The sequence below is a fragment of the Ranitomeya variabilis genome, chromosome 1 (assembly GCF_051348905.1).
Source record: "Ranitomeya variabilis isolate aRanVar5 chromosome 1, aRanVar5.hap1, whole genome shotgun sequence".
In the NCBI taxonomy this organism is placed as follows: Eukaryota; Metazoa; Chordata; class Amphibia; order Anura; family Dendrobatidae; genus Ranitomeya; species Ranitomeya variabilis.
This window is the reverse complement of record NC_135232.1, coordinates 610,950,231-610,972,876: the sequence shown is the minus strand read 5'-3', so window position 1 is coordinate 610,972,876 and position 22,646 is coordinate 610,950,231. Positions and strand designations below refer to the sequence as shown.

Sequence of the window (22,646 nt, the reverse complement as noted above, 5' to 3'; positions counted from 1 at the left end):
TGGCTAGAGAACATAGCATAAGCCTATATAGGAACAAGCTCTTGGAAGATGGGAACTGTACTGACCATGAACTAAACCTACCGCACAACTAGAAGTAGCCAGGTAGCATGTCCTACTTTTTATCCCTATATGCCCAGCGCCGGCCGGAGAACTAAATAATGCTAGCAGAGGGAAATATAAGACCTGGCTCACCTCTAGAGAAATGCCCAAAAAGGAGACAGAGGCCCCCCACATATATTGGCGGTGATTTTAGATGAAATAACAAACACAGCAGGAAAATAGTTTTAGCAAATTTGAGGTCCGCTTTCTAGATAGCAGAAGACAGAAAGAACACTTTCATGGTCAGCAGAAAACCCTAACAAAACACCATCCAGAAATTACTTTAGGACTCTGGCATTAACTCATAATACCAGAGTGGCAATTCCTGATCAACAAGAGCTTTCCAGACACAGTAACGAAACTGCAGCTGTGAACTGGAACCAAAAAGCAAAAACAAACATGGACGAAAGTCCAACTTATCTAGTAGATGTCTGGGAGCAGGAACAAGCACAGAGAGGCTTCTGATAACATTGTTGACCGGCAAGCAACTAACAGAGAAGCCAGATTATATAGCGACACCCAGATCTGATGAGAACAGGTGAACAGGAAAGATGATGACACAAGTTCAATTCCACCAGTGGCCACCGGGGGAGCCCAAAATCCAAATTCACAACACATCCTGGTAGTCTGACAAAAACTCAGGGACCTCAGAAGGAGTGGAAGAAGCAATTGATACCAAAGGAGCATCGCCATGAATCCCCTGGCAACCCCAACTTGACACAGACATAGCTTTCCAATCCAGAACTGGATTATGGGCCTGCAGCCATGGCAGACCCAACACGACAACATCATGCAAATTATGCAGCACAAGAAAGCGAATCACCTCCTGATGCACAGGAGTCATGCACATGTGTCATGGTTCCCAATGGCAAGGGAACGTAAAAAACACATAAGTAACGAACGAGCTCTCGGGTGATGGAAACTCGAGTTGACCGTGAGCTAAATCTACCACACAACTAACAGTAGCCAGGGAGCATACCTACGGCTTCCTATATGCCACGCGCCAGCCGGAGGACTAACTACGCCTGGTAGAGGAAGAAACAGACCTGGCTTACCTCTAGGGAAATACCCCAAAAGATGATAGCAGCCCCCCACATGTAATAACGGTGAATTAAGAGGAAAAGACATACACAGTATGAAAGTAGATTTAGCAAAGAGAGGTCCACTTACTAGATAGCAGAAGGATACAAAAGAGGACTTCACGGTCAACTGAAAACCCTTTCAAAAACCATCCTGAAATTACTTTAAGACTCCTGTGTCAACTCATGACCCAGGAGTGGCAATTTCAGATCGCAAGAGCTTCCAGCTACAGAGAATTACAAAAACTGCAAACTGGACAAAAGGTACAAAACAAAAGGACAAAGTCCACTTAGCTGATCAGCAGACTAGTAGCAGGAACATGCAACCGAAGGCTCTGGTTACAATGATGACCGGCAAGGAAATGACTGGAGAGCAAGGCTAAATAGGAAACTCCCAAACACTGATGGAAGCAGGTGAACAGAAGAAGCAAAGTGCAAACAAGTCACCAGTACCACCAGCAACCACCAGGGGAGCCCAAAAAGCGGATACACAACAGTACCCTCCCCTTAAGGAGGGGGCACCGAACCCTCACAAGAACCGCCAGGGCGATCTGGATGAGCCCTATGAAAGGCACGAACCAAATCCGAGGCATGAACATCAGAGGCAGTTACCCAAGAATTATCTTCCTGACCATAGCCTTTCCATTTAACCAGATATTGAAGTCTCCGTCTGGAAATACGGGAGTCCAATATCTTCTCCACGACGTACTCCAATTCACCCTCCACCAGCACAGGAGCAGGAGGTTCAGTAGAAGGAACCACCGGTACCTCATATCTCCGCAACAACGACCGATGGAACACATTATGGATAGCGAAAGATGCCGGGAGGTCCAAACGAAAGGAAACAGGGTTAAGAATCTCCAAAATCCTATAAGGACCGATGAACCGAGGCTTAAATTTGGGAGAAGAAACCCTCATAGGGACAAAACGGGAAGACAACCACACCAAGTCCCCAACGCGAAGGTGGGGACCAACACGACGACGACGGTTAGCAAACTGCTGAGTCCTCTCCTGGGACAATTCCAAATTATCCACCACTTGTCCCCAAATCCGATGCAACCGATCCACCACCGCATCCACTCCAGGACAATCCGAAGATTCAACCTGACCAGATGAAAAACGCGGATGAAACCCTGAATTGCAAAAGAAAGGAGAAACCAAAGTGGCAGAACTAGCCCGATTATTAAGAGCAAACTCCGCCAACGGCAGAAAGGCAACCCAATCATCCTGATCCGCAGACACAAAACACCTCAAATAAGTCTCCAAAGTTTGATTAGTTCGCTCCGTCTGGCCATTGGTCTGAGGATGGAATGCAGACGAAAAGGACAAATCAATGCCCAACCTGGCACAGACTGCCCGCCAAAATCTAGACACGAACTGGGTACCCCTGTCAGAAACGATGTTTTCCGGAATACCATGCAAGCGAACCACATTTTGAAAAAACAGAGGGACCAACTCAGATGAGGAAGGCAACTTAGGCAATGGCACCAAATGAACCATTTTAGAAAAACGGTCACACACCACCCAGATGACAGACATCTTCTGAGAAACAGGGAGATCCGAGATAAAGTCCATAGAGATGTGCGTCCAAGGCCTCTTTGGAATAGGCAAGGGCAACAACAACCCACTAGCCCTAGAACAACAAGGCTTGGCCCGAGCACACACATCGCAAGACTGCACAAAAACACGCACATCTTGAGACAGGGAAGGCCACCAGAAGGATCTAGCCACCAAATCTCTGGTGCCAAAAATTCCCGGATGACCTGCCAGAGTAGAAGAATGAACTTCCAAGATGACTCTAGTGGTCCACTCGTCAGGAACAAACAGTCTACCAGACGGACAACGATCAGGTCTATCCGCCTGAAATTCTTGCAAAGCACGTCGCAAATCTGGAGAGACAGCAGACAAAACCACTCCATCCTTAAGGACACCAGCAGGTTCAGAATTCCCAGGAAAGTCAGGCTCAAAACTCCTAGAAAGAGCATCTGCTTTCACATTCCTAGAACCCGGTAAGTACGAGACCACAAAATTAAACCGGGAAAAGAACAACGACCAACGTGCCTGTCTAGGATTCAGGCGCCTGGCAGACTCCAAATAAATTAAATTCTTGTGATCAGTCAAAACTACCACCTGATGTCTGGCACCCTCAAGCCAATGACGCCACTCCTCAAATGCCCACTTCATGGCCAAAAGCTCCCGATTACCAACATCATAGTTTCGCTCGGCGGCCGAAAATTTTCGCGAAAAGAACGCACAAGGTCTCATCACTGAGCAGTCGGAACTTTTCTGCGACAAAACCGCCCCCGCTCCGATCTCGGAAGCATCGACCTCAACCTGAAAGGGAAGAGAAACATCAGGCTGGCGCAACACAGGGGCAGACAAAAAGCGGCGCTTAAGCTCCCGAAAGGCCTCCACGGCAGCAGGGGACCAATTGGCAACATCAGCACCCTTTTTAGTCAAATCCGTCAGAGGTTTAGCAACGCCAGAAAAACCAGCTATAAATCGACGATAAAAATTAGCAAAGCCCAAGAATTTCTGGAGACTCTTCAGAGAAGTAGGCTGCGTCCAGTCGTAAATAGCCCGAACCTTGACAGGGTCCATCTCAATAGAAGAAGGGGAAAAAATATACCCCAAAAATGAAATTTTTTGAACCCCAAAAACACACTTTGAACCCTTTACACACAAAGAATTCTCCCGCAAAACCTGAAAAACCCTCCTGACCTGCTGAACATGAGACTCCCAGTCATCAGAAAAAATCAAAATATCATCCAAGTACACAATCATAAATTTATCCAAATATTCCCGGAAAATATCATGCATTAAGGACTGAAAGACAGAAGGTGCATTAGAAAGGCCGAAAGGCATTACCAAATACTCAAAATGGCCCTCAGGCATATTAAATGCGGTCTTCCACTCATCCCCCTGCTTAATTCGCACCAAATTATACGCCCCACGAAGATCAATCTTAGAGAACCACTTAGCCCCCCTTATGCGAGCAAACAAATCAGTCAGCAAAGGCAACGGATACTGATATTTGACTGTAATTTTATTCAGGAGACGATAATCAATACAAGGCCTCAGAGAGCCATCCTTTTTAGAGACAAAGAAAAAACCGGCTCCTAAAGGTGATGAAGAAGGACGAATATGTCCCTTTTCCAGGGACTCCTTAATATACTCGCGCATAGCAGCATGTTCAGGTACAGATAGGTTAAACAAACGACCCTTTGGAAATTTACTGCCAGGAATCAGATCTATGGCGCAATCATAATCCCTGTGAGGAGGGAGTGAACCAATCTTAGGCTCTTCAAAAATATCACGATAATCAGACAAAAATGCCGGAATCTCAGATGGAATAGATGACGAAATGGACACCATAGGAGTGTCCCCATGAGCCCCCCGACATCCCCAGCTTAACACAGACATAGCCTTCCAGTCAAGGACTGGGTTATGAGACTGTAACCATGGTAATCCAAGCACCAAAACATCATGTAAATTGTACAACACAAGGAAGCGAATCACCTCCTGATGGTCTGGAGTCATACGCATAGTCACTTGCGTCCAGAACTGTGGTTTATTACAAGCCAAAGGTGTAGAATCAATACCCTTCAGAGGTATAGGGACTTCCAGAGGCTCTAAATCAAACCCACAGCGCCTGGCAAAGGACCAGTCCATAAGACTCAGAGCGGCGCCCGAGTCCACATAGGCATCCACGGTAATAACTGATAATGAACAAATCAAGGTTACAGACAAAATAAATTTGGACTGTAAAGTGCCAATTGAAATGGACTTGTCAACCTTCCTAGTACGCTTAGAGCATGCCGATATAACATGAGCAGAATCACCACAATAGAAGCATAACCCATTTTTACGCCTATAATTCTGCCGCTCGCTTCTGGACATAACTCTGTCACATTGCATTTTCTCTGGCGTCTCTTCAGAAGATACCGCCAAATGGTGCACGGGTTTGCGCTCCCGCAAACGCCGATCAATCTGAATTGCCATTGTCATGGACTCATTCAGACCTGTAGGTGCAGGGAACCCGACCATAACATCTTTAACGGCATCAGAAAGGCCCTCTCTGAAATTTGCCGCTAAGGCGCACTCATTCCACTGAGTAAGCACAGACCACCTACGAAATTTTTGGCAGTATATCTCCGCTTCATCTTGCCCTTGAGATAGGGCTATCAAAGCTTTTTCAGCTTGAATCTCCAAATTAGGTTCCTCATAAAGCAACCCTAAAGCCAGGAAAAACGCATCCACATTGAGCAACGCAGGATCCCCTGGTGCCAATGAAAATGCCCAATTTTGAGGGTCACCTTGCAGCAAAGAGATTACAATCTTAACCTGCTGGACAGGATCTCCTGAGGAGTGAGGTCTGAGAGAAAGGAATAATTTACAATTATATTTGAAATTCAAAAACCGAGATCTATCTCCGGAAAACACCTCTGGTGTAGGGATTTTAGGTTCAGAAATAGGAGCATGTATAACAAAATCTTATAAATTTTGAACCTTCGTAGCAAGATTATTTAAACCTGCAGCCAAACTCTGGACATCCATGTTAAACAGCTAAGGTCAGAGCCATTCAAGGGTTAAGAGGAGGTAAGAAGCAGCTAGACAGCAATTAAGGGCTAGGCAGCAAAACTCTGAGGGAAAGAAAAAAAAAAAAATTTCCTTTCAACACTTCTTTTTCTCCTGCTTCAGCCCAAACAATTAACACTTTGTAGGCCGGTCATACTGTCATGGTTCCCAATGGCAAGGGAACGTAAAAAACACATAAGTAACGAACGAGCTCTCGGGTGATGGAAACTCGAGTTGACCGTGAGCTAAATCTACCACACAACTAACAGTAGCCAGGGAGCATACCTACGGCTTCCTATATGCCACGCGCCAGCCGGAGGACTAACTACGCCTGGTAGAGGAAGAAACAGACCTGGCTTACCTCTAGGGAAATACCCCAAAAGATGATAGCAGCCCCCCACATGTAATAACGGTGAATTAAGAGGAAAAGACATACACAGTATGAAAGTAGATTTAGCAAAGAGAGGTCCACTTACTAGATAGCAGAAGGATACAAAAGAGGACTTCACGGTCAACTGAAAACCCTTTCAAAAACCATCCTGAAATTACTTTAAGACTCCTGTGTCAACTCTTGACCCAGGAGTGGCAATTTCAGATCGCAAGAGCTTCCAGCTACAGAGAATTACAAAAACTGCAAACTGGACAAAAGGTACAAAACAAAAGGACAAAGTCCACTTAGCTGATCAGCAGACTAGTAGCAGGAACATGCAACCGAAGGCTCTGGTTACAATGATGACCGGCAAGGAAATGACTGGAGAGCAAGGCTAAATAGGAAACTCCCAAACACTGATGGAAGCAGGTGAACAGAAGAAGCAAAGTGCAAACAAGTCACCAGTACCACCAGCAACCACCAGGGGAGCCCAAAAAGCGGATACACAACACACATGGTCACTTGAGTCCAATATTGAGGCTTATTCTCAGCGAATGGTGTAGCATCAATTCCCCTCAGTGGAATAGGGAATTCCAAAGGCTCCAGGACAAAACCACAGCGCCTGGCAAACGACAAATCCATCAGATTCAGGGCAGCACCTGAATCCACAAAAGCCATAACCGAGTAGGATGACAAAGAACAAATTAAAGTAACAGACAAAATGAATTTAGGCTGTATAGTACCAATGGTGACAGGTTTAGCGATTTTTTTAACGCGCTTAGAGCATGCTGAGATAACATGAGTTGAATCACCACAGTAAAAGCACAACCCATTTTGACGTCTATGATTTTGCCGCTCAATTCTGGTCAGAACTCGGTCACATTGCATAGACTCAGGTCTCTGTTCAGAAAACACCGCCAGATGGTGCGCAGATTTGCGCTCCCGCAAACGCCGATCAATCTGAATGGCCAAAGCCATTGAGTCATTCAGACTTGCAGGCGTGGGGAACCCCACCATAACATTCTTAATGGCTTCAGAAAGACCTTCTCTGAAATTTGCAGCCAGGGCACACTCATTCCATTGAGTAAGCACCGACCATTTCCGAAATTTTTGACAATACACCTCAGCTTCATCCTGGCCCTGAGAAAGAGCCAGCAAGGCCTTTTCTGCCTGGTTCTCAAGATTAGGTTCCTCATAAAGCAGTCCAAGCGCCAGAAAAAACGCATCCACATTCAGCAATGCAGGATCTCCTGGCGCCAGGGAGAAAGCCCAATCTTGACGGTCGCCTCGTAACAAGGAAATAACAATTCTAACTTGCTGAGCGGAATCACCAGAGGAACGAGGTCTCAAAGATAGAAATAATTTACAATTATTCTTAAAATTCAGAAACCTAGATCTATCTCCAGAAAACAACTCAGGAATAGGTATTTTTGGCTCTGACATAGGGCTATGAACAACAAAATCCTGAATGCTTTGCACCCTTGCAGCAAGATGAACCACACTATAAGTCAGACTCTGAATATCCATGTCTGCAGCTGAACACAAAACCACCCAGAGATTAAGGGGATAAGAGAAGCTGGACAGACTGCAGCAAAGATAGAGAGGAAAAAAAAAAATTGTACTCAGGGCTTCTCTTATCCCACTTCTGCGATGCATTAAACACTTGTTGGCCTGCTGTACTGTTATGATCCTAGTGGCTGAGGATCACAAAACGGACTAGCTAAGTTTATGAACATAGACACGAGCTCTAGGGAGGTGGTAACTGAACTGACCGCAAACCTGATCCTAACCAACACACTAAAGGTAGCTGGTGAACGTGCCTAAAATCCTGGACGTCTCGACGCAGCCTGAGAAACTATCTACTCCTGGAGGGAAAGTAAGACCTCACTTGCCTCAAGAGAAATCACCCCAAAGATATAGGAAGCCCCCAACAAATAATAACGGTGAGGTAAGGGGAAAACACAAACGTAGAAATGAAAACAGATTCAGCAAATGAGGCCCGCTAATACTAGATAGCAGAAGACAGATAGTGAACTGTGCGGTCAGTAAAAAACCCTATGCAAAATATCCACGCTGAGAATACAAGAACCCCCACACCAACTAACGGTGTGAGGGGAGAAACTCAGCCCCCTAGAGCTACCAGCAAGCAGGAAATCACATATTAGCAAGCTGGACAAGAAAACAAAAATAAACCAAGAAACATATGACCACTGATGGTCAAAAAATGAATCAAGCAAAACTTAGCTTCTCTTGAAGAGACTGATAACGAAGGACTGCAGGAGAGCTCCAAAATAGCACTGAAGAAATTGACAGCAGGCAACAACTGAGAGTCCAGGTGAACTAAATAGGAAACCAGCTAACAGATAATGAGACAGCTGATCAGCCTCAGACCTGCAGAATGACACAAAGAACCACCAGAGGGAGCCCAAAGACAGCACTACACAGTACCAGTTGTGACCACAAGAGGGAGCCCAAAAACAGAGTTCACAACAGCAGGTACAGCTTTCTTAGAGAAGTAATGGTGACTGGGAAACTGGTACTGGAGGACTGCGACGGCCATCAGCTTTCAGAAACCATCTGTATCAACCAGGCAGAAAGGCAGCGTTTCCGTGGCCAACAAATTGGAAATGGTGGAGTTCAAGTGAGTCGCCCGCCAGGGCCGTGGGTTACCCGGTACCGTGTCCAGTGTTCACAGTGGGATGTCAAGGTGGCGACCCAGTCCGTGGCCCTGGGCGCCCAAGTAAAAGGGGAAGTCTTTAAAGGGGTTGTAGGAATAGAATTTGTTCGTGACACCACCTGTGGTATTCGGTCAGTAGGGACTGACGCTGCTTTAAGGGGTCCTCTGGGGTGATGTTATGGCAGCTAGATGGTATAACTTCCCACAGGTGAAGTATATCCCCAGGGCTTCCGGTGTGTAGATGGAAGATGGTGAATGGTGCAGTAAAGAACAAGGACACAGGTTTGCAATCTCTTTACCTGGTTTACTGAAGACTTCAGGCAGCCACAGTCCAGGGTACCAGATCACAGGGCAGGCAGGGTCCGTCCGTCTTGGATGCGAATCCAGAGTCCCCTTTACCAGGTGGAGTTAAAAGCCTTCCTCTAGCGTGGTGGTGTTGTAGTCCCTTACTGCCTATGGCTTCAGATAAGGTCCTCACTGTTCTTCTCTCTGTCCCCCTTATAGGATAGGACAATACCTACATGACAGGTAACTCGAACCTTTTTACAGGGACTCTAGCAGACCCCGGGCTCTATGTGTTACTGTGTCTCAGGTGTGTGTGGCGGACAGGTAAGTTGCAGTTCAGCTGTCATGCCGGTCTCTGCTGTAAGTCGTAGAGTCCCTTACAACCTCGGTGGTCCGGCTACCAGTTATCTGCACCTCAGAGGGGGGCAGCCTGCTCTTAGCTGGTCTCCCCTGATGTTACACTCCTGTGCTTCGCTTTCCTGCACGCTCACTGAATGATGTCCTTTCCTTCTGTATCTCTATCCAGAAGCTGCAGCACTTTCTCGTGGCTGCACGGCCCCTCTGCTTCCTTTCCCTCTGTCTCCAACAGGAGCTGACTTCCTTTCCCTCCAGATCAGAATGTATTTATAGGGGAGTTCGCCCTAAACTAGGCTTAGAGCTCCCCCTTCTGGCCTGGAGTGTGAACATGTTGTATGCATGGTGGTTACCTGACAAAAGATATCCTTCATCGATTTCCAAACGTAACATCACTCTCCCCATGAGGAAAGCAATGCTACTGTGATGACCAGGACCCTGGGGCGCCACACAAGCTCTTAGCATGTTTGGCATGTGTAGGAGGAAACATTCTTTTACTTTACCACAACTGCAGGACGGAGGGCTGGTTGCTGTGCTAAGAGAGGGTGGACATGACAAACTGCTGGTCTGTGAGAGCGATGCAGGCGAACATGTTATGGTAGATTGAGAAAGATGTGGTGTGCTCAGTGAAACAAAAACAGCAAGCATTTTAACTTCCGTAAGAGCTGGCGGGCTCACTCATCCCGAATGTAGGGGGTAAACAAGTGAAGGTTCTGTGACTGGAGACCTGTGTGAGAATAGTTGCCATGGTGATGGAGAAGAAAGAAAAATCAGCTGCTGTGGTTGATGGGATGGTCAGTGGTTGGAGAGGCCCGCTAGTCTGCATTTCTCCACAGTGAGATTCCCAGAATAACGCAAGTTGATTGTGCATGTGCCATTTCATGCATGTATCAATTAGTAAGGTAAGAGGGAGATGGATAAAGTCAGCTTGCCAATCTTCATTAGATTCCAAGGTCCATCCATGCACGGAGCCACCCTGATCAAAGGCATAGTCAAATTGCAAGCGAAAAAAAGGGCTGTCTCCAGCGTAGAAATTCATATGCGTAAAACTTCACTTTTATTTAGAACTTTCTTAAAAACATGGTCTCAGGCTTGTACAAGTTGTAGGGTCCCTGGTAAACTACCGACGCGTTTTGACCTATGAGGTCTTAGGCTACTTTCACACTAGCGTCATTTGTAATACGTCGCAATGAGTCGTTTATGAGAAAAAACGCATCCTGCAAAGTTGTCTGCAGGATGCGTTTTTTACCCATAGACTTTCATTAGCGACGCATTGCGACGTATGGCCACACGTCGCAACCGTCGTGAGATGGTTGCGTCGTGTTTTGGCGGACCGTCGACACAAAAAAGTTACATGTAACTTTTTTGCGCATCGTATCCGCCATTTTCGACCGCGCATGCGCGGCCGAAACTCCGCCCCCTCCTCCCCGGACATCACAATGGGGCAGCGGAAGCGTCGTAAGACTGCTTCCGCTGACCACGTCGGGCATTACTTTCACAACGCGCGTCGGCACGTCAGGCCGACACATAGCGATGGCCCCGTGCCGACGCTAGTGTGAAAGATGCCTTACTCATGGTAAGAATTCGGTCCCTCATGATGATAGTTATATACAGATCAACAAAGAAGTGACAGGTGCAATCGTTAATATCATTAAACAGACTGGTAAAACTCCCTGCCCTGTTAACCCTTGTAAAGACAGCACAAAGTGATATCACACAAATGACAAAAAAAAAAAAAAACACACTGAAAACTAAATTGCAATATAAAGCTACTTGTCATGATGATATACCTGAATGCAACAAAAAATGTGATAGTAAAATCAATTAGAAAACTTGTTAAAAACTTAGAAATTAATTAGGACTATTTAATTACTAAAGTGAAAATTATACTCACACATTTAATACCATATAGAAAATCAGTCATACTGTAGTAGTAAATACAACCGCTTATTTAAGCCTAGCGGTGTCGTGGTTTGCAGTTTGAAGATCCAGAAAGACTCACGATTAAGAACTTTACGTCTAACATCTCCCCCTCTGTGCAATCTAAATACTTTTTCTATGGCAATGACCTTTAGGGTATGTGCACAAGTAGGTGGGATGTCTGCGGATTTCGCCGCACCTGTTTTTGTAAATCCGCAGGTAAACCGCACTGCGGATTACCTGCAGATTTACTGCGGAATTAACACTGTTTTTGTGCGGATTCCACCTGCGGTTTTACACCTGCGGATTCCTATTATGGAGCAGGTGTAAACCGCTGCGGAATCCGCACAAAGAATGAACATGCTGCGGAATAAACAACGCAGTGTTTCCGCGTGTTTTTTTCCGCAGCATGTGCACTGCGGATTTTGTTTTCCATAGGTTTACATGGTACTGTAAACTCATGGAAAACAGCTGCAGATCCGCAGCATCAAAACTGCTGTGGATCTGCAGCAAAATCCGCAACGTGTGCACATACCCTTAGGGTGTTAGTATTATCTGCATGCACTGATCTGCAGTGGTTGGACACTGCTTAAATACCGTGGGTAGCCCAATTAGCCGCTTCAGAGAGATGTTTTCTGATCCTCCTTTTTAATGGTTGTCAGGAAAATATGACTCATTTTCCATGGTTTTGATTGCACATACAGAGCTATAGGCTGCAACTCCTTGGTTTTTGAATGACATGCTGCCCCTCCCCAATTAGGTTTGTGCAGTTAAGGCTACTTTCACACTAGCACCGTGCGCTGCACGTCGCTATGCGACGTTGCGGCGCACCGACGCTAGCTGTGGAAGCGCCGCACAACGGGGGCAGCGGATGCTGTTTTTCAACGCATCAGCTGCCCCATTGTGAGGTGCGGGGAGGCGGGGGCGGAGTTCCGGCCGTGCATGCGCGGTCGAAAAAGACGGGGACGACGCACCAAAAAACGTTACAAGCAACGTTTTTTGTGCCGACGGTCCGACGCAACACGACGCAACCGTCGCACGACGGTTGCGACGTGTGGCAATGCATCGCACTGCGTCGTTAATAAAAGTCTATGGAGAAAAAACGTATCCTGTAAGCACTTTTGCAGGATGCGTTTTTTCTCCAAAACGACGCATAGCGACGTGCAGTGCACGACACTAGTGTGAAAGTAGCCTAACACTGAACTCCTCATGCTGCCCCCCCCTTGCAGCTGCATTCTTCCCCCCCCCCTTTTCTCCATCTGGGGATGTCCACTCGCCCCTCCCTCCTGCTATACAAGCTGGTGTAATGTGAGACCATAGTATGTCCAGCAACACAGGATCCGTTTATGACCCTAAGGCTACTTTCACACTAGCGTCGTACGACACGCGTCGCAATGCGACATGGCGACGTACCGATGCATACTGTGAAAGCGCCGCACAACGGGGGCAGCGGATGCAGTTTTTCAATGCATCCGCTGCCCCATTGTGAGCTCTGGGGAGGAGGGGACGGAGTTCCGGCCGCGCATGCGCGGTCGGAAATGCTGGACACGACGCACCAAAAAAGTTACATGCAACTTTTTTGTGCCGACGGTCTGACGCAACACGAAACAACCATCGCACGACGGTTGCGACGTGTGGCAATGCGTTGCTAAAGTTAGTCTATGGAGAAAAAACGCATCCTGCAAGCAATTTTGCAGGATGCGTTTTGTCTCCAAAACGACGCATTGCGATGTGCGTCGTATGACGCTAGTGTGAAAGTAGCCTAAGGCTACTTTCACACTAGCGTCGTGCACTGCACGTCGCAATGCGTCGATGTGGAGAAAAAACGCATCCTGTAAAGTTGTCTGCAGGATGCGTTTTTTCCCCATAGACTAACATTACCGACGCATTGCGACGCAGTGCCACACGTTGCAACCGTCGTGCGACGGTTGCGTCGTGTTTTGGCGCACCGCCGCCACAAAAAAAGTTACATGTAACTTTTTTTTGTGCGTCGGGACTGCCATTTTTGACCGCGCATGCGCGGCCGAAACTCCGCCCCCTCCTCCCCGGACCTAACAATGAAGCAGTGGAAGCATCTTAAGACAGCTTCCGCTGCCAACATCGGGCATTTTCTTCACAGTTTGCGTCGGTACGTCGGGCTGCCGCAGTGCGACAGCCCCGTACCGACGCTTGTGTGAAAGTAGCCTAACTGATTAAGGGCAGTTCTTCTAGCACATGGATTTAAACTCTCCATTATTTATTCAAACTCGAATATAATAACACAGAACATTCATAGAGGCAGGAAACTTATATTTTTGGAAACTGCATGGTTAGAGCAATCCACATGTGGGTTTTACGGTTTCTGCGCCCACCAGAAATCAAGTAAAGGGTATGTGCTTCACAGTAACACCTAGATATATGATGTTTGGTATCAAAAGAAAGGTAATTTCATAATAAGAAGAAAGATACCCCTGCCGTCTCATTTTGAGGTTTCCACCCAGAGTTATAGCACATAGAAGTTTTGATAACTGTTAAAAAGGGGGTATATAACCTAGATTTGCCAGGAGTGCCAGCTAGGAAGCTGTGCTGATAGACCATTTTCCCTTGGGGAAGGTGTCCCTCCCCCTAATCCACACAGCGTGCCATGAAATGATAAGTGAAAGTTCTTATTTTAATCCACTTTATTTTGTAATTGTCTGTACAGTGAGGAAAAAAAGTATTTAGTCAGCCACCAATTGTGCAAAGTTATCTCACTTAAAAAGATGAGAGAGGCCTGTAATTGATATCATAGGTAGACCACAACTATGAGAGTCAAAATTGAGAAAACAAATCCAGAAAATCACCTTGTAAGATTTTGCAAGATTTATTTTGCAAATTATGGTGGAAAATAAATATTTGGTCATTAACAAAAGTTCATCTCAATATTTTGTTATATATCCTTTGTTGGCAATGATAGAGGTCAAACGTTTTCTGTAAGTCTTCACAAAGTTGGCACACACTGTTGGTGGTATCTTGGCTGATACCTCCATGCAGATCTCCTCTAGAGCAGTGATGTTTTGGGCCTGTCGCTGGGCAACACAGACTTTCAACTCCCTCCAAAGATTTTCTATGGGGTTGAGATCTGGAGACTGGCTAGGCCACTCCAGGATCTTCAAATGCTTCTTACAAAGCCACTCCTTTGCCCTGGTAGTGGGCTTGGGATCATTATCATGCTGAAAGACCCATCCACATTTCATCTTCAATGCCCTTGCTGATGGAAGGAGGTTTGCACTCAAAATCCCATGATACATGGCCCCATTCATTCTTTCATGTACACAGATCAGTTGTCCTGGTCACTTTGCAGAGAAACAGCCCCAAAGCATGATGTTGCCACCCCCATGCTTCACAGTAGGTATGGTGTTCTTTGGATGTAACTCAGCATTCTGTCTCCTCCAAAAGTTTTTGTTTCTACCAAACAGTTCTACTTTGGTTTCATCAGACCATATGATATTCTCCCAATACTCTTCTGGATAATCCAAATGCTCTCTAGCAAACTTCAAACGGGCCAAGACATGTACTGGCTTAAGCAGGGGGACAAGTCTGGCACTGCAGGATCTGAGTCCCTGGTGGCGTAGTTACTGATGGTAGCCTTTGTTATGGTGGTCCCAGCTCTATGAAGGTCATTCACTAGGTCCCCCCGTGTGGTTCTGGAATTTTTGCTCACTGTTCTTGTGATAATTTTGATCCCACGAGGTGAGATCTTGCATGGAGCCCCAAATCGAGGGAGATTATCAGTAGTCTTCTATGTCTTCCATTTTCTTATTATTGCTCCCACATCACACCAAGCTGCTTGCATATTGCAGATTCAGTCTTCTCAGCCAGGTGCAGGGCTACAATTTTGTTTCTTGTGTCCTTCGACAGCTCTTTGGTCTTCACCATAGTGGAGTTTGGAGTGTGACTGTTGAAGGTTGTGGACAGGTGTCTTTTATACTGATAACAAGTTCAAGCAGGTGCCATTACCACAGGTAATGAGTGGAGGACAGAGGAGCCTTTCTTAAAGAAGAAATTATAGGTCTGTGAGAGCCAGAAATCTTGCATGTTTTTAGGTGACCATATACTTATTTTCCACCATAATTTGCAAAATAAATCTTGCCAAATCAGACAAGGTGATTTTCTGGATTTGTTTTCTCAATTTTGACTCTCATAGTTGTGGTCTACCTATAATGTCAATTACAGGTCTCTCTCATGTTTCTAAGTGGGAGAACTTGCACAATTGGTGGCTGACCAAATACTTTTTTCCCCACTGTATACTGTATACTGTATTTTGTCTTTTTTTTTAACATTTTTTGTACTTTTGTAAACACTGCCTATAGTTTTTGAGTAAATCTATAAAATTTACTTGTTCCATTTTCTTGAATGAACCGCCATGACCTCCGCGCTAAATTACGCTACCTTGTAGGTTGGCTCCTGACCTGATATTGTTTTTCATATCCAATGAGGAACTGGTGGCAGCAAAGTGTTCTGGGGTATTTGGGAGACCCTGGCAGTGATGGAACGGAGGTTTATGTGTGTATTTCCTGCCTGAGTCAGGGGATATACATACCACCCTCACTGCAGAGTGCCCAATAGCCACGGCAAGGCCGCCTTTCTGACAACTACTTATCCTAGGTGTAGTTCCCCGACTGACCGAAGGATAAGGGAGGCGCCAGGGAGCTTCAAGTTCCTAACCGGAACTGGAAAGTGGGATAAGAAAGTAAATCCCTGACATATAAGTGGGATCGCAGAATTGGGTCCCTGATAATGGTCCAATAGTACACCCCACATATTGTAAACCACATACATTACACTCTATGAGGTAAATCACACCCTCTGAGTTACAATTTATAAAGGATTTTATAGGATAAGATATCCCAGTCACCCTTGATGAAAATGTATCTGCTATTTGCACATAATTGCACATTTTACAGGGGTGATGTCCACATTTCTAGAAACCTTTATAAGTTAACTAAGTTTTATTTTTAATACCTCTTCTATTGCTCAAAAGTAAACTGGGGGATAAAATGTTTCCCAAAGAAGGAGCCCGTTTGGCCACAAACCGTAAATTGGCATCTTTTAGTACTAGTGCAAGTTTGGTATCTCTATGCAGAATAGGAATGTATTTTTTAATAATGTTAATAATGTCATTGTATTGTGGACTGAATTCAGTGGTAAAATTGATTGAGAACAAAGCATGATTTTTGTTTGGAGTTTTTTTAGTAGTATGTTTTCTGTGAGACACTGTTGAAAGGAGCTCAGGGTTATTTTTGTCACTATCCAATAGTGTATTGCATTCCTGTCTATTTTGCTCACTATATTACTTGCTCTTGTCAGTTTCCAATTAGGGCAACCTCTGTCTCTGAGTCTGCATGTAGCTATGTCTCTCACTCTTTCAAAAGTGCTGGCTAATGTGCAGTTCCTTTTCAATTTTATGAATTCGCCTACTGGAATATTAGTTGTAACATGCTTGGGGTGGCAGAAGTGAGCTTCCAAGATAGAGTTACTATCCATAGGTTTTCTGTAAGGGGAAATTGTCACTCTGCTTGTAATAGAATCAGCAGTCAATGTAATGTCAAGATAATTAATAGCAGAATTTGGCATAGTGAATGTTAAACTTAAATTGAAGTCGTTATCATTAATGTAATTAAAAAAGTCCATAATTTCTCCAACTGTACCTTTCCAAATAATAACCAGGTCATCTGTATAGCGACTAAAATATTGTATTTTACTGATAAAAGGATTACCACTAGTGATGGGCGAGTATGTTCATTACTCGAGATCTCCTGAGCAATCTGAGATTTAGTTTGTGTTCCTACAGCTACATGATTTGCGGCTGCTAGACAGCCTGAATACATGTGGGGATTTCCTAACAAACAGACAATCCCTGCATGTATTCAGGCTGTCTAGCAGCCGCAAATCATGCAGCTGCGGTGACACAAACTAAATTTACTAGAATGCCCAAAGACTCAGAGAACACCCAAGCATACTGGGGAAAACTCGAGTAACGAGCATACTCGCCCATCACTAATAACCATAGTTGAAAATATGTCTTTCCTCCCATACTGCTACTGTAATGTTAGCTAATGAGGGGGAACATTTTCCACCCATACTGACCCCATTTCTGCAAAAAAAAGTCCATCAAAAGATAAATAATTATGGGTGAGCAAAAGAAAAACCGCATCCACAATGAATGACTGTATTTCTTCCTTATAAGTGCTATATCTGTGTAGAAAATAAGAAAGACTGCTGATAATGGTATGGTGAGGAATAGATGGATACAGACACACCACATCACAAGTTACCCAAGTGAACTCAGGAGACCATTCGTAACAGTCCAGGGCAGAAATTACCATTTTGGTGTCCCTGATGTAACCAGGGAGGTTTACCACCAATGGTTGTAAATAGTGGTCCACCCATTCACCTAAGTTCTCATTGAGGAATCCTATGCCAGAAACGATTGCTCTAAATGGAGGAAAATGTTTTTGTGTATTTTGGGGAGGGCATGGCAAATTGGAGTCATCTGATCTTTAACACAGATATAGTCAAAAATTCTTTGAGAAATCGCACCCGTAGCCAAACCCTCTTCCAATAATCTGATCAGTTCTTTTTGATATTCTGCTGTTGGATCACGGGACATTTTTCTATATATAGTAAAGTTATTAAGAATTCTGAGATTTTCCAGATGATAAAGCCCAGCATTGAGAGTAACCACCCCTCCCCCTTTGTTAATAGTTAAATCCTTTATAGCCTGTCTCTCCTGAATATTCAGATTATCAAATTTGTTAGACGATTCTCTATCCAATTTTACCAGGTCATTTTCACTCAATTCCTGGAAAGTATCCAGGATTGAAGGTCTGGACTGTATCAGATAAAAAAGAGGATTAGAAATGTTAAAATTGTCATTCAAAATGCAATCTTTAGTCAGAGAATGGCATACTAGATCCCTTAAAGTGGTATAATGCAACAAGTCCTGAAAGGAGAGGTTACCGTAAGGCACCGCAGTCTGGGTGGAAAAGTTGTTATAATCCATAGTCCGAGTATAGTCTTCAGAGGAGTCATCACCATGATTAAATTGGTATTTTAAAGTTAGATTCCTAGCCACTTTATTAACGTCCAGCAGGGTTTTAAAGACATGAAACGTCTTTACTGGAAAAAATCCTAGACCTTTTCCCAGTAATGTAATCTGAGCTTCTGTCAGAATATAGCTAGAAAGGTTCCAAACTGGGCACTTCAATATCTTTTTTTTTTGTTCCTGAGATGGTATTGCAGCGCCCCAGAGTCCTGGTCGTTGCAGTACTGTGGCTCCGCCACTATGGGGAGCTATGGTACATCTGATTGCACTAAAGGAGTTTCTCTGACCAGGTAACACCTCACTACACTTCACACTCCGGCCACCAGGGGGGGTGGTCCTATCTAGTAGGCCACTCCTCACACTCTGGTAAAACTGGGGGTTGGACAGGAAGACAGAGAGATGTAGCTGGGAAGAGCTAGTGAGAGGACCTGTCAGGGATGGGATCCTGGCAGACTCCTCAGAGCAGAACTAACCAGTGCACAACGGGAATACAGTAAAGAGGAATTAGGACCAGAAGGAGTCGTGCTGTTAGACCGAGGCAACATCCTTCTGAGGCGCAAACAGTCGGTGGCCGGAACGCCGAGCAAGTAAGAGACTTTAAGTACTACTGCAAACCACGGCAGGGCAGCCAATTAAAGGTTGTCTGTCTCACTTAACACCTAAGCAGACAACGGAGACAGCTGTGGGAGAGGGGCGACTCTAGGGTCCCGGAAGAACTCCAGGCCTACCCCGTCATACGGGTGCGTCCTACCATAACACCTGGGGGACGGAGAGAACGAACATCAGAGACAGACAGATTCAGTTGTGAGGACTATCCCGGGAGCTCAGCAGGGAAGGACTACAACACCCAGCGCTAGAAGGTAGACACTGATTCCCACCTGTAAAGAGAACTCCTGATATGCCTTTGGACCGGCCGGTCTCTGACAACCCGGCGGACAGCGCTCTGGACTGAGGTCTCTAAAACCTTCAGTAAAGAGGTAAAGAGACTCCAACCTGGTGTCCTCGTTATTTACTGCACCGTACCATCTACACCCGTCACATGATTCACTGTGCGCCCCTCGGCAGGGTCACGGACTGGGCCTAGCCACCGTGACAACCCCAGAGCAGAGACTCAGAGGCCCGGTACCGGGTACCCCTCGGCCCTGCGGCAGTGTGGGGCGCTCCAACTTGGCGTCACGAACAGGATCTACTTAAGCCTGAAGAATCAGGTCATGTGTGCTTTGGAACTGTGATTTATTGTGCTTGGACTGTGTATTGCCGTTTGCCGCCAAAATTCGCCATTGCCGCGCACGGAGGGAGGAGCCTCAGCTTCGTGGGCGGAACCGGCCAAAAGAAGCGCGGAACGGAAAGCGCGGTAAGGCGCCAATCCCGGAAGAGGAACTCCGACCTCCAGCAGGTTAGTGGGAGGAAGGGACAGCCATGTCCGAGTCGGGAGGAGAGGAGGTGGCGGCCGCAGCCGCGGACGCAGGGGCAGCTCCGGTCCCCGCAGCGGGCGAAGCCGCGGCCCTAATACCACCACCGGTTGCCGCAGAACCCGCTGTTCCCCTCAGCCAGTCGGACGCTGCCGCTAACACAAAAGCCATAATGCCCTTCTCTATGCCGTACCTGCCCGGAGCGGCCTGGCTCCCACGATACTCTGGGGAGTCGCATACATTCACTGACTTTAAGGAAGGGCTCTGCAGCCTGCTCGAGTTCTATCCCCTGACAGAGCCGCAGAAGGTTCATATGATAACTGGCCAACTCTTTGGGGCGGCTCTGAGAGAATTGAAGTCCTGGCCCACCGAGGATAAGGGAACTGCACAGCAGATTTTTGCAAAGCTTAAAGCTACCTTCGATACTCGCACTGCTACAGAAATTAAACTGACTTTCTATGGATGCAAACAGAGACCGCAGGATAGCTTACGGGACTATGCCCTTAATCTCCAGGAGGCAATGCGGGCCATTAAGCAGAGTGACCCCGGCAGCATGCAGGATGAGGATAAACTTCTGAAGGAGCGGTTCATTGAGGGGCTCCTGTGCAGTCACCAGCAGGGCCAATTGCACTTCCTGGCCATGCAAAATCCAGACTTGACTTTTGCGCAATTCAAAGATAAAGCTATCCAGGCATTGCAGGAGCGACAGCCCAGCCGCGCAGTACCACCCAGGCGCCCCGCTCTCACATACCACCAGGAGGTGGCATCGGATACCCCAGTTGCCGCGGAGGCCGACGCCCAGAGCTTCGAGGACGACTCCCCTGCAGGACTCCGTCTTCAGATGCAGGAGCTGACCAAGAGCGTTGCTGCCCTAGCCCGGACGGTGCAGTCCCTACAGGAGGCCCCCAAGGAAAAGATCCAGCTAGCCTCCAGACCAGAAGAGGACCCCACCGACCAGAGGCCGGGACAGCGATCGCTTCCATCAGGACGGACAACCCATCTGCCGCCGCTGTCACCAGGTGGGCCACCTTGCAAGGTACTGTCCTTTAAACGAGCAACCCCTGGGGCAAAGGGCCAACCCCCAGGAGTAGGACGGTCAGGCCCGCAGCATTGGAGAACCAAGTATATTGGAGGACGACCAGTTCTCCCTGTAGTGGTTGATGGAATCCCCTTGAACGCTTTGCTGGACACCGGTTCTCAGGTGACAACTATACCTTACGTGCTTTATAAACGGTATTGGGAGGATACTGATATTACTCGTGGCCCTGACGATGATTTCACCATAATAGCCAGTAATGGTCAGCCGTTACCACAAGTGGGGTATAAGGAGGTCACCATCAAGGTGGGGCGGGTGGAATTGAAAGCCCAAGGGATTGTGATTGTTGATATTGATCGTCGAGAATGTAATCCCATGATGACTCTTGGTACTAATGTTATAGAAAATTGTCTTGCAGAAGTTATTGTTTTGTTGCAACAGGTGGCAGAAACCGCTGGCCACAGCAAGCAACGGGCCCTGCAGAAGGAAATCAGAGCTCTGATGCAGAGACAGCAGGTAGAGCTGACTGGTGGTGAGATTGGTCGTGTCACTGTGAGTGATTCAAATCCCATCGCGATACCCCCCAGGAGTGAGATGTTAATATGGTGTCGGGCAGCCATAGGCCTCAGGGGTAAGGACTACCAGGCCTTGGTAGAACCCGTATATTCAGACAATAGGCCTACTGTTCTGACAGCCCGGGGGTGGTCGACGTCCGCCAGAGGAGAGTGCCCGTACGTGTCCTCAATTGTGGGGAGGAAGAGATTCACCTCACCAAGTATACCACGCTCGCCAAACTGTTCACTGTCAATAATAGTGTGATACAGACACCTGAACCCTTGGTCCCGTCAAGCGTGGCGGAGAACAAAGGTTCTGCAGAGCACTCGAAAGACTGGTGTCGGGAATTGCATGTGGGCACTGACTCTACCCCATCCCATCAAAAACAGGGGGCCTACAGGGTGGTACACGAGTACGAGCAGGTATTCAGCAAACACCCCTTAGATTTTGGGCAGGTGAAAGGGATCCAACATCACATCCCCACGGGAGATCACCGACCCATAAAAGAGAGATATCGCCCTGTACCCCCAGCTCATTACCAGTGTGCCAAGGACATGCTGTGGGAAATGAAGGAGGCTGGGGTGGTGAGAGACAGCTGTAGCCCCTGGGCAGCTCCGTTAGTCCTTGTTAAAAAGAAAGATGGTACCATGAGGATGTGTGTTGATTACAGGCAGTTGAATCGCATTACACATAAGGACGCATACCCACTGCCCAGGATAGAGGAGTCTCTGGCTGCCTTAAAATCTGCTAACTACTTCTCTACCTTAGATCTCACCAGTGGGTACTGGCAGGTTCCTGTGGCAGAGGCGGACAAAGAGAAGACGGCCTTCACGACACCAATGGGTCTCTGCGAGTTCAACTACATGCCCTTCGGATTGTGCAATGCTCCCGGGACGTTCCAGAGGATGATGGAGTGCTGCCTAGGACACATGAACTTTGAAACTGTGCTGCTGTATTTGGATGATGTCATTGTCTTCTCTAAGACCTACAAAGACCATCTGAAGCACCTGGCCGAGGTGTTTGAAGCCCTGTCCAAATTCGGCTTAAAGGTGAAGCCGTCCAAGTGTCATCTGCTGAAACCTAAAGTGCAGTACCTGGGCCATGTGGTGAGCGCTGAAGGAGTGGCCCCAGACCCCGACAAGGTCACAGTGATCAAGGACTGGCCAAAGCCCAGTGACCTCCACGAAGTCCGGCAGTTCCTCGGGCTGGTAGGCT

At 46.7% G+C, this 22,646-nt stretch overlaps 1 protein-coding gene across 1 annotated transcript in view; it reads left to right on the top strand.

Moving 5' to 3' along the window:
* Window positions 1–10,243: 10,243 nt before the first annotated feature.
* Window positions 10,244–22,646, top strand: part of LOC143810033 (leucine-rich repeat and immunoglobulin-like domain containing-NOGO receptor-interacting protein 4) — a 46,593-nt gene continuing 34,190 nt past the window's right edge. Inside the window, exon 1 of the mRNA XM_077292956.1 lies at window positions 10,244–10,344. Coding sequence (XP_077149071.1) covers window positions 10,312–10,344 — 33 coding nt within the window. The 5' untranslated portion in view covers window positions 10,244–10,311. The remainder of the gene's footprint in view (window positions 10,345–22,646) is intronic.